Source organism: Rhinolophus sinicus, chromosome 6 (genome assembly GCF_057876585.1).
Source record: "Rhinolophus sinicus isolate RSI-liver-muscle chromosome 6, RSI-T2T, whole genome shotgun sequence".
NCBI lineage: Eukaryota > Metazoa > Chordata > Mammalia > Chiroptera > Rhinolophidae > Rhinolophus > Rhinolophus sinicus.
Window position 1 is genome coordinate 23569314 of NC_142506.1, and position 11866 is coordinate 23581179.

Consider the following 11866-nt stretch of genomic DNA (forward strand, 5'->3'; position numbering starts at 1 on the left):
GTCTTAGAATCTCCCCAAAGGAGATGCTGAAAACTTGGATATGATCCATGAACCACACATTCCCTTTGGCTGTTGGCTGCTGCAGTCCACTATGGTTAGAAAGAGGTTGGTGACTCAAAGTAGTGACTTCATCCATCCTGAGAGTCACAACTCAGTAGCTTCAACCTCCAGATTTCCTTTGCTTCTAACCCTTTCTCTTTTTGCCTCTGGTCTTTATTCCATTCATTCAATTTTCATAAGGATTAGAAGGTGTTAAGGCTCATTCCCCACCCTTGCTGAGAACAAGCTGTATGACTTTGGGCAAACTACTTAGCTTCTTTGTAATTCAGTTTCCTCTTCTATAAAACTGAGGATTTCTACAGGACTTCAAAAATTAGTTGTGACCATTAAATGAATTAATGTATAGGTTCCTGCCCCACCCCCACCCCATTATCCAAAAGTAGAGCATTCCTATGAAACTTTTTGTAAACTTTTTGGTGTACAGTGAAAAAGCAATTACCATTAATTTACATGGGAAATTTTTTGAGCATTCCCAGACCCCAAAATATAACCTACCAAATCATACCAAATAAAACCTAAAATAACACTAACATAGTAAAAGGAATAATATGATAAAATACAGCCTATGCAAAGTAGAAATAATTTTTGTACAGTGTAGTTTCACTTACCAGTGCGTCCTGCCTTTATAACAGCTTGCTGCAAACAAAGACTGATCACTATTCTGGCTTTTTGCTTTTTCTCATAAAAGTCAAAAATCCTCTTTGGATTTCTTTCAGTGAGTGAAAACAGGTACTACTGTAGGTCTTTCATAAAATCGAAGTGGAATGAAATGAGCTTTGAAAAAGCGAGGGATACCTGTCTCTAAAGCGATTAGGAGAGTCTGGCAGTAAGTGCTACTTATGTTAATTGTTATTTTGCATCATTATTGCTCAGAATTCAACAGATATCAGACACTCTGCTAGGCACAGGGGATGGCATAGGTGAATAGGACCATCCCTTACTACACTCAATGGTCACATTTCTCCTGATTTTGTGGGCAAGACAATGACTTTAGAAACAGATGCCTGGATATAATTTATTAGCTACCATTTATTGTCTTTGCAACCTTGAATGAGGCTACTTAATTCCTCTGAGCCTCTTTCCTCACCTGTAAATAAAGATTAATAAAACCTTCTTAGAAGGTTTATTCTAAAAAATATAAAATATGCATATTGCCTGGCACACAGTTGGAACTAAATATACACTCCTTCCCTCGTAATCCTGTGGGTACGCATCAGGCTGAGCGACCCACGGCCTTCGCTTAGACCCCAGTGCTTAGAACCCAGCGCTTTCTTCCAAAGTGCCAGGCAGGAGTATCGAGGTACCTATAGGGGAAGGACAACAGGGAGGTGGTGAGAGGGAGACAGGGGAGCCCCACCCCGGACTACATCTCCCGGGATGCTCAGCAAGAGGGAGTGCCCCGCCCCGCCCCGCCCCGCCCCGCCCAGCGGGCACAGCGTGCGCTGCACATCGCGCGCGCGGAGCTCAGAGGCGCGCGGTGGCTACAAGTGCCACGGTGGTGATCGGGGACTTTCCCGAGGAGCCCTGCAGGGACACGCGCGTGGTGCTGCAGGCGCACTGGGTAACCAAGGTTGGAGGTGAGTGGCGGAGAGTACGATGGGGAGGAGGCGCCTGGACGACGGAGAGACCCGGGAGCCCGGCGGAGCAGGGGAGCGCGTTCCTACTCCCTACCCTCGGTGCCTGCCTAGCCTCGGGGTACTCGGGGAACGCAGCCCGATTCGGAGAGTCTCTAGCGGGCACGAGTTCACCCGGAATGAATTGATTGATATCGCGGGGGACACTGCTGCCCGGTGCTTGCCGCGCGCCCTCTCCGCACGGCGCGCGCAGGACGGATCCCGCGGTCACCTCCCCCAGACCAGCCTCGCTTGGTCAGTTAGTTGCAGTGCAAATATTAATGCTTTTAATTGATGGCAGGCGAATGGGCAAAGTGCTTTCCCCTTCGCTTTGAGGTGCAATTTTATTAACTGTCTTCTTAAATAAACCAGACAGAAGAGAGGGAAGGGACGGAAGGCAAGAGCCTTTAGCTGGTCCCCTGGGATTATTCTCCACGAAGGATGGAAGCCTCTAATCACAGCTGCAAAGGAAATCGACTGTGCAGCTAGTATATCACCTATGAAACAAGCAGAGTCTCTCTTAAATAAAAGATAGACGTAGGAAAAGGGAATTAAGTGGAGATTTCTCTCCCTCTTTGTTGTAAATTGGAAGTCCCGTAAGGGTCTCTGCCGATTTTATCCAGAGTAGTCCAGTGTGATGAATTAATTGTGCTAACGGTTAATCAGAGCGCCTAATGTCTGAGGGACCAGCGAGATGATTTCTCATTTCAGTAATTGATCAAACCCGTTGCCATCGGTTCGTTCACTGAGGGATCCTGCAGTAAGAGTCTGTCCACTTGCTAAGGGGAAAAGCTTTGGTTCAGTTGTGGTTTTCCTGCGCTTGGTGTTCCGTTTTTGTTTTTTAAAATGTGTTTGTTTTGTTTTCTGTTTTAGCTGCAGAGGAACTCCAATAATAGGAAAAAAAGTGGATTAAAAAAACCCACAAAACTCTAATGTAGAGCAGAAAGCATATGGATTCCCTGCCCCCATATTTTAAGTGAGTTACCAGGTCGACCTTAGATGAGTTTTACCTGTGCTTTTGTGTGGGTTACCAGCTGTTGGAGCTGTGGATTTTGAATCATAATAAACCCTAAGCCATGGCTTAAATCAGTTATTACCCTGGACTTGGAAGCAAAATAAAAGGGGCCCTTGTTTGAATTTTTATTCCTCAGAAAGATGTCAGAGGCAGAGAAAGATGGGTAAGTGGTTTTCTGCTCAACTTAAAGTTCTACCCCAGGAAGGTCCCACTCTGCACTGGGGGTGAAGGAGTGTCATGGATACAGAGCACCAGAGGTAACCCTGGAAATAGCTTCTCACCTATTTGCCTCAATAGAACGATAGCTCTGTGGGTTTCTAATTTGTCTTTTATTGTCAGTTTACTTCTAAATTGGCTTTGTAAAAACTTCTGGATGGTCAATTTCCTGTGCACATGTGTTAGCAAAGTGTGCAGAGGGAGAACTCAGACCCATGCAGACCTGGTTAGCTGATCTGTACCTGGAGCAGGCAGGTGTGTGTGTGTGTGTGTGTGTGTGTGTGTGTGTGTGTGTGTGTGTGTGTGTAGGAGTGGGCTGGCCCATAGTATGATGTTTTGCTGTTTTTAATGCTCACTTTTTTGCCCAAATTTGTAAGGGAAAAATAAAGATGCACATTCTACATGGGCAGTACTGATTCCCTATCTATAGAAATGTTTTTAATTATTTTATTTATGCTTATGAGTTAAAAGTGTGACTCTAGAAATCAATAACGATATCCATATGCAAAATACCCTGGAATACGATAATCGGTTTTGTTAAACTTACAACGAACTTGCAACTGACAACAAAGAGTTCTTGGCGGTCTATGATGTATAAATACCGTAAATTTGTTACCAGTACATAAAACTTCTTGTACCTTGTATCTGTTTTTGTGTTTTGTAATTATTTGTTGCATAAAATTTCTCATACTATATGTTAAAAACTAAATGCTAAAGTTCCATTATAATACAAAAAACACCTAAATGTAAGCACCTAAATGTAAACTAATAAAAATTTGAATTAAAAAATTAAAATGAAAGATGTTTTTCCCTGAAAGTTTGGGCCAAAAACCGGGTGCGCATTATGGACAGGAGTGCATTATACACGGCAAAATACAGCCTTTGCAGGGATCACATAATGAGACGTGTCATCTATATGCTCCAGGTCCAGAACATGCTGCCATCATGTAGCAACAATGGGATGGGCTAAAAATGGAAGCAAATGAGCAAGCATAGGGTCTTGTAAATACTGTGACTAGGGTCATTGGATGTATGTAGTGTAAGGTTAGGAGAGGTGGCTGACTAAGCTTGCTGTCTTTCACCCTCTTCCGAGCTACCCAGTCAAAATGCTTAGTTCCAGCTCTAGTAGAGCCCAACTGATAGTAACATATTCATTCACCCATGGTGATGCTCTAAAGCTAGTCTGTATTAGAATCCGTTCTGAGCTAAAGAGAGTGTAAACACAATTTAATCAAATTGTTGAGAAGTCTGTGCTTCCCTAGCTTCTCCAGAAAATCTACAGCTCTGCTAAAAAAGGTCCCTGCCTTTCTCATTTGTATCTTTATACAGGAAACCTGTCTTCTCATTGAGGGCTCCTGTCACAGGAATGTGTGAGTCCCTGGATAAATTTGGGTTGGTGACGACAATTCTTTCTTCAGAGACACTGCCACCTCCTCCGTGCTCCTTTTCTACCCTGACCTACGTTTCCCAGTGTTACTTCCTGCGATAAGTCAGAAGATTTTCCCTTTTCACACTTTCCTGACACTAGGTATCCTTGCCTTTCTTTTACCCCTTTTAGGAGGACCTGGTGCCAAAGTGTCAACAGCTGTGTCTGCAGAGGCAATGTGGGCCTCTGAAGCAGCACTGCTGGCGGTGCAGCCTTAGCTCCTGCTGGATTCTTTTCTAACTGGGTTGCTATTGGCAAAATTTCTGGAAGCAGCAGGGGGATGTCTGACTAGCTCCTATGGAGCTCCAATACATTGCAAAGGAGAGCAGCCAGGTAGGCCTGTGCGATGCTGTGGACTGGAGTCCCGGGGGGCCTCCCGCTGACCAGGCAGATGCAGCAGCCACCAAAGCTGCTCTCTGCTGCCAGAGACACTGCACATCGCCACCAGGAGCAGCGGAGATGGGAGAGTCTAAACGTAGCCCTTCTCTAGCATCCTCCTCCTCCCCTCTGCAAGACAGTGTTATTCAGCCAGGCTCCTTCCCACCAGTACCGCTCAACTCAGGGTACCACCACATAACAGCAGAACGGCAAGTCTGCAATTGCTGCAGCCAGGAATTAGAAACTTCTTTTACCTATGTGGACGAGAATGTGAACTTGGAGCAGAGGAACCGGAGCTCCCCTTCAGCAAAAGGGAGTAACCACTTGGGAGATCTTGGCTGGGGAAATCCAGATGAGTGGTCGCATGAGGCTGCCATATCCTTGATATCCGAAGATGAAGACGACACAAGTTCGGAAGCCACATCTGCAGGGAAGTCAGTGGACTATGGTTTCATCAGCGCCATCTTGTTCTTGGTCACTGGCATCTTGCTGGTGATCATCTCTTACGTTGTCCCACGGGAAGTGACTGCGGATCCCAACACCGTGGCTGCCAGGGAGATGGAACGCCTGGAGAAGGAGAGCGCAAGGCTGGGGGCACACCTGGACCGGTGTGTGATTGCTGGGCTCTGCCTGCTTACGCTTGGGGGGGTCGTTCTGTCCTGTTTGCTGATGATGTCTATGTGGAAGGGGGAGCTGTATCGTCGCAACAGGTTTGCCTCTTCCAAAGAGTCTGCAAAACTCTACGGTTCTTTCAACTTCAGGATGAAAACCAGCACTAATGAAAACACCCTGGAACTATCCTTGGTAGAGGAAGATGCTCTCGCTGTACAGAGTTAACTCTGGTTGTGAGCTTCTTGAGAGTCTACCTTGGCATTTTATATGAAACAACAGAGAAAAACAAACCATATTTCTTAAAATTAACAGTGCAGTTTGTTTTCCTGACAAGAAAAGTTCATTTCCCAAACCAACAGCCTGTTAGTGTTTTTGTTCTCCATGTTTTTATTTTTATTTTTATTTTTTTATTATTATTCAGAAGAAAAGTCATGCAAGAAGCATTAAGAAACCACAACCAGCTATACAAGTCCTACTAAAGAGCTGAGACTAGTTAATCTGTAATGACCATCAGCTTCAGCTTCTATAGCAAAATATTTCTAACAACCCAGTGTACAAATGATTTCTTTTACAAGATATGGGATATTATTTTTTGGACACTAGGAGTCTCATACACAATCAGATCAATCATAGTAATATATTTTGTGAAAAAGAATGTAATTACTAATCAGGTAATAAGGCTTATATTTAATTCTCAAAGGTTCTTATCTATTATCTTGCTAAAGTTTTTCTTCTTATAATTTGTCTAAACACTAAAATACAGTGTTTTGAATTTGAATATTTTGAAACTTGGGGCATTGGTTATTTTTAAAAAACTATAAAATCGCATTACATTTAAAATTATTCCTGTACTCAGAAGTACTAACTAAGTCATTACAATAAACTTTCTAGTAAAAGAAAATTATAAAATCATTGTAAGACCAATCTGAATTTAACCCATAGTGGTAGTACCAGATATTAGTCAGTGTCGCATACCCATTTTCTAGATGAAGTAAAATGAGTAGCAGATAGAAATTTCATTTTCTGTTTGTGGTTTAGCCATCATACTGGTTATCCATGCTCTTGAAGTTTTTCCTCATTCTCTCACCAGAGAGGCAATGTGTAACATAGTTTTAATATATTTCCAGACATCTGAACATCTAGGCAGGCGTGAGTCATTGGCTCAGACATACTCCTAGGTGACAATTTGTTGTTGTTTGGAGAAAACTTCTAATAGAATAGCAGCTAGACTTGGGGACGGTGCCTAGAAGTCAGTATCACTTGCTGTAGGCCAAGTAACAAGGTACTGCCCCAGGATGGCAGCAGTCCTTAAACCCATAGCCAAAAAATTAAAATGGTGGGGAGGTGTGGAGGGGAAAGAGAGAGAGAGGGGGTGATTAAACACACTGGCTCAGTGGGAACTGCACTCCTCACCATGGTCTAGGTATCATTCTGCCCTCCTTCTATCCCCGCCCTATCTAGTAACTCTGAGCTCTTGCCTCATGAAGTTCAAACTCTTGCTCTATGAGAGGGATGATGGGCTATGTGGTCACAACTGTGCAAAACACATACCCAGTGTCCACACTAACACACCATCTCCGTATGCTAATAGTTCAGGAAGGGGGTGGGGAATGCAGCCTCAGAAATACCTTGCATTTTGCAACTGTTCCTTGAGTTGTTCCCAAACTCATGTTGGAGGATTTGTTTGAACTTCCATTACTGTGTTACCACAATCACTGGTGTTACCACAACCCATGATGTCATTCTTAAAAGAGGACTGGAGCTGGGAATTGGGGTGGGAGGGAAGGCATGGGGAAGTGAGAAAGTGATTTCTTTGTAGATTCTGAAGCCTAATTCTAATGCCTGAAGTTTTCGTTGCTATTGAGGACTCTGAAATACGTGGTTGACGTTGGCTAGTGTGTGTGTGAGTCAGGATATGTAGGTGAATGAGTGCTTGTGGGTGTCAGAGATCCATGCGATGAATTAGGTATGCAGTGTGTCACTCAAGGTCAAGGTGAAACACAAAGAGAGGATCAGAGGATAGTGAAAATAGAGAGGACAGGTATGGGAAAGGTAAAAATGAGAAATTACATGGACATCAGAGGAAGCTAGATGGAGATCGGTACCCTACAGAATATACTATTATTGATTCAGAAAGAATGGGGACAATATACATGTGATTTCTTTTTTCTATTGCTGTTCTTTGTGCTTTTTGAACAAACTTTTTGTTTTACTGTGACTCTCATGTCATTTTGTGGTTTGTGTTGAGGCCAGCTTACCAGTGGTAGAAATCTCATATTCTGAAGGTTTGTAAATTGTCAGCTTCTAGTCTGCTTGAGGACCCTCTTTAGACGACATTGAGCCAATCAGGGTACGATCTCCTGCTTGGCTGATGAGTAGGTCTGAGCTGTGGGTTTTGTTGTTGTTGTTGTTGTTTATTAATACATTTTAAATATATGTGTTTATTCATAGAAGCTAAGTGGGATCAGCTAAGTTTATTTTTATTTATTTATGAAACAAAATTAATTAGCCAAATCAGAGACTAAACGGAATTAATTGTGTGGCCTGATTTTCAGCTTATTTTCAGACAAATTTGAGAATCAAGTATTAAGAAGATGTTTCAATTCTAAAAACTGATGATCAAGAAGAAAAAGCTAAAGCTTTTCATTTGGAAGCGTTTAATAAACCTTGCAGGGCTACCAAATGATATATAGTTCTGATGGTATCTAAAGGATAGATATAGTAGTTATAGATATATTAGGAAAAGAAAATATTCCGGGGGAAAAAAGACTTAACACGTCAGAATGTATTTCCTTCCTTAAAATTTTAAAATTGAAATATAGTATGTAAATGCTTATTTCAACATTTTAAAAATCTGTTTAAATTTATAAAGCACGCTCTTTCAAGGTTCTAATCATATGAGGGCAGACTATTACACCGAAAGGATCCGATTCAGAAAATCATCTGGATGTCTCCTTTCGTGCTGTGTTGACAGAATCAGGTAACTGTCTGAATCAGCTTTTCCACAGGATTTTGATTGTGTAGCCCTAGTCCTTCCTATCAGTGCCTGAATTCAAGATGAAGTTTATGTGAATTTAAAGTAACGAAAAACGCTGAACTTTAGACACTGTTGTTCCCAATCTGACAAAGAGAATTTTGGGGGGCTCTAAATATTGATTTAGCAGTCCCGTGATAAATGTTATAGACACCGAATAGACGATAGCTATGGTGTTGGTCTTGAAGATTTATGATCCTAGAGCTCTCTTTTCAGCATGGTGCTGGTTGTTATCGATGAGAGTTTTTATTGCTAGACCTGGAAAAGCAAAACTCCTTTTCGAAGGTCTGTAGTTTAGGTCTTTAACTTATTTACCAGGTTTCAGAAAACTAAACTGAGTCACCTTCCTCATCTTAAGAGAAAGGAGTTCATTGTTCAATGCAGCCCAATGGGGTGAGTACCAGAAAGAAAGCTGTGTTTCTCCATCACTTCTAGGATCTCCATGCTGATAATGGACAGTTTAATCCTTCTAATGACTTTATTAAACTATTCCTTTTTACGGCACCTTAAACTGTTTGTAGCAGAGCTGTAGCGTTTTCTTTGCAATGTTGTGTGACCCTTCCAGCCATTTGGAGCTCCTGAAGCTGACTGTAGGGTGTACTGGGCCCTTCATAAGAAGAATGTCTTTTCTCCAGGTTGCCCATTTCACAACTGATTTGTAGTTTAGAGGAAGGAGTACAGGAAGTTCTTGGGGGCTGTGGGTGCTTTTACTCACATGACTGCTATACCCCTTGATTCTGGCCTACCTAGACACTGCCTTGATATCAGTATCACATGCTTTGCTCTCTGCTTAAAATATCTGAGTCCATCCCTCTCATACTTATTTGTTTTAGGGACCCAGTTGGACCAATGCTGGCACATGTCCTTTGCGGAACTAATTTAGACAAAGACACAGGCCTTCAAATTCATTTGTGCCATTCCTTTGCCTCCGGGTGTCAGGATAAGTGAGTGAACACTATGCCAGTTGAATATCAGGAATTAAGGGTCTGAACACAAGTGACTCTACATTTTGTGCCTTCTCTGTGATAGGCAAAAATTCTAGGCATGAGTACTTGAACATTTCAGCTTTCATCTTTCACATGTGCTGTGACAGGCACATGCAAAACCTTACTGGGATTAATCATCTAAAGTTAAAGAAAAAAATGTTTTATGTATCTATTAGAGGAAGGTGTTTCAATCTGAAGGTCAGAGTCCATTGCCGCAATTACTGCTACCACAAAATTGTGGTCTGACAAAAGAGATTCACAACCTTCACCAGTGGTTCACCTACTCAGCAAGATTTAATACCACCAACTAGATTCCACTGTGACAAAGGAATAAAGCAGATTCTTACAGTTCTCTGTAATGGGGTTTAACGTTTCCTAGAATTGGACATAACGAATGAGAAGAATTAAAATGAAGTCTCACTGGCTTTTCCCCGTATAAAACGGTTCACAACAAAGAGAATTAACACATCGTTTTCTTTCAGCTGATTCTCAGCTACATCATTTTATGGTTCATAGAACTATAATACTCTCTCCTTCCAACTTTTATGGGCATAAGCCTTGGAAAATAATTTGCCTGACTCGTGCACTGACACTGTAAAAAGATGTTCTTTTAAATATGGCAAATTGATTTCAAAAGTCTGTGGCTTATACTTAAGAGCGTACCTGTGGTTTATGTTGTTAGTGTGAAGTTTATGTACACTCAAGTCTGTGTATGCCTGAGGAAAATATTTTATAATTATAGAACTGTAATATCCAAAGCTATTGTTAGAATAATGTTCGCATAGGAAATTTGGCATGCCTTAATGTTGACTTGAACGACAAGAGAAGTCTTTCACAGGCCGTGAATGAAGAATTTGGAATCAACCTCAGAATGAGACGCCATAGTTATGTAGATCCGTTTTGGTTGTTCAGCCTCCCTCAAATGTTTGATTTATTTTTTTAAAATCTCCATTTCTGGCTCATAAGAATGTGGCATATTTAGAAATTATTTTATCATGAATTATTATTTTATTTCAGGGAAATATGGCTCCAAGTTTTAGTAACTCGCTTGTGTTTCAGGAACCACCAGCCTTATTTTCCCATTGCCATCTTGATGCTGCCTAGCCAGGCTCCAAATGTGTCATACAAGAATGTGAAGATGGGTGATTACTATATAGTACACTGAGAGTTTTTACTTTGTGGTTTTCATCGTGCTTTTAATTTTACTTGGCCATATAAGAAAAATAATTTGATGCTGATTATGTGTTATTTGATACTGTAAAAGGGCAGGTATTAAGGTTATGGGCTTTTCCTTAGGGCATTCGATGCCTTATGTGTTAATAGCAAGTGTGTCATATCATTTTAAAATAAAACTATTTATTAAGATATTTTATTGTGTTTGTTAAATTTTCTTGAAATCTGAACCTGTGATGCTGATTTGGTCTTTTAAAATTATATTTGAAATTATGTTTCTAAAAAAAAAGTAAAAGTGACGTTTACCCCCAATTCAAGTATAACACTCTTTTTGCTACCTACCATTGAACAATATAAACTATGCCTTACTTTTTTAGTTTATAGGAAAAATGAAATAGTCAAAGCTATTTGGGTTTCTCTAAATTGCTCACTATTGAACTTAGACTGTGAATTCCACAAGGTGGAAAAAAATATATAAATAGGTAATGTAGAAAACACTATCTAAAAATCTAGAAATATTTTAGGTGAGAAAGAAATATCGAATTAGCTTATGCCCCTGCTTTAAAACTTCTCTTAATCTAATTTTGATCTCCATTTTCATTGGAGGGATAAATCAGAATCTATATTATTAAGTTGAATTGTATCCTTATTATGTGTTAGTGCTATCAAGGTTGAGAAGTCTAAAGGGACAATTTGAAGTGAGGCCCCATATATTGCTCCACTTATTTAAAACAAAAATTGGATCAAGGATTTTTATCTACCATAAAGAAATAAAATCTAGTTTTTTAATACATATTTTTTCTAGCCCCTTTTTCTTTTTCTTTTAACCACCTCTGATCATTCATAATGAGCTACATAATGCTGCTACACTTCCAGTCTCTGGCTACATGACCCTTACAGGTCAGCAGGGAGGCTCTCAGAAACTCAATCTAATGCAGCTACCTTTTCAAATGTTGCTGGTTGTCAAGATACAGGGAAAAAGAGTCTGAAAAGTCTGGAAGAGGCACTGCTTCTCCTCACAACTTGTTAGCCAGCACTAGTTACACAGTCCCACTCAAGCCAGAAAACACAGTTCCATCATGTGCCCTAAAATGGGGAGAATTAGGACTGTTTGGAAGATGACACTACTGACTGCCACAATTTCTAAGGTCTTTGTGATGTTAAAGCACATTGTGTATCAATGAACATAAAACTTCTTGCATTCTCTTGCAATGACCCCGTAATCAGTTTATTTTTAACACTTTTGTACTGAGGGCAAAACAAACAACTATTCTGAAAACTCTCCAGAAAAAAAGCCCAATTTAGTAGCTCTGTACTAAAAATACTTAAATAGGGAAGTGATTGAAATTTCCC

General features: G+C 40.8%; 1 protein-coding gene across 2 annotated transcripts; it reads left to right on the top strand.

Annotated features, from left to right (window-relative positions):
- Positions 1-1511: 1511 nt before the first annotated feature.
- TMEM74 (transmembrane protein 74) lies at positions 1512-10707 on the top strand. Of its 2 annotated transcripts, none has more exons than XM_019750567.3 (2): positions 1512-1637; positions 4234-10707. In XM_019750567.3, exon 2 carries the CDS (start codon positions 4628-4630, stop codon positions 5543-5545), a length of 918 nt encoding a protein of 305 aa, XP_019606126.3. In that variant the 5' UTR covers positions 1512-1637; positions 4234-4627; the 3' UTR covers positions 5546-10707. The 2 variants fall into 2 exon arrangements, with proteins under 2 accessions (XP_019606126.3, XP_019606128.3); XM_019750569.3 differs by having other exon boundaries at positions 4463-10707.
- The last annotated feature ends 1159 nt before the right edge of the window (positions 10708-11866 follow it).

Excerpts from the sequence above, each read along its gene's own strand:
- TMEM74 (XM_019750567.3), top strand. The coding sequence starts at position 4,628 with ATGGAGCTCCAATACATTGCAAAGGAGAGCAGCCAGGTAGGCCTGTGC.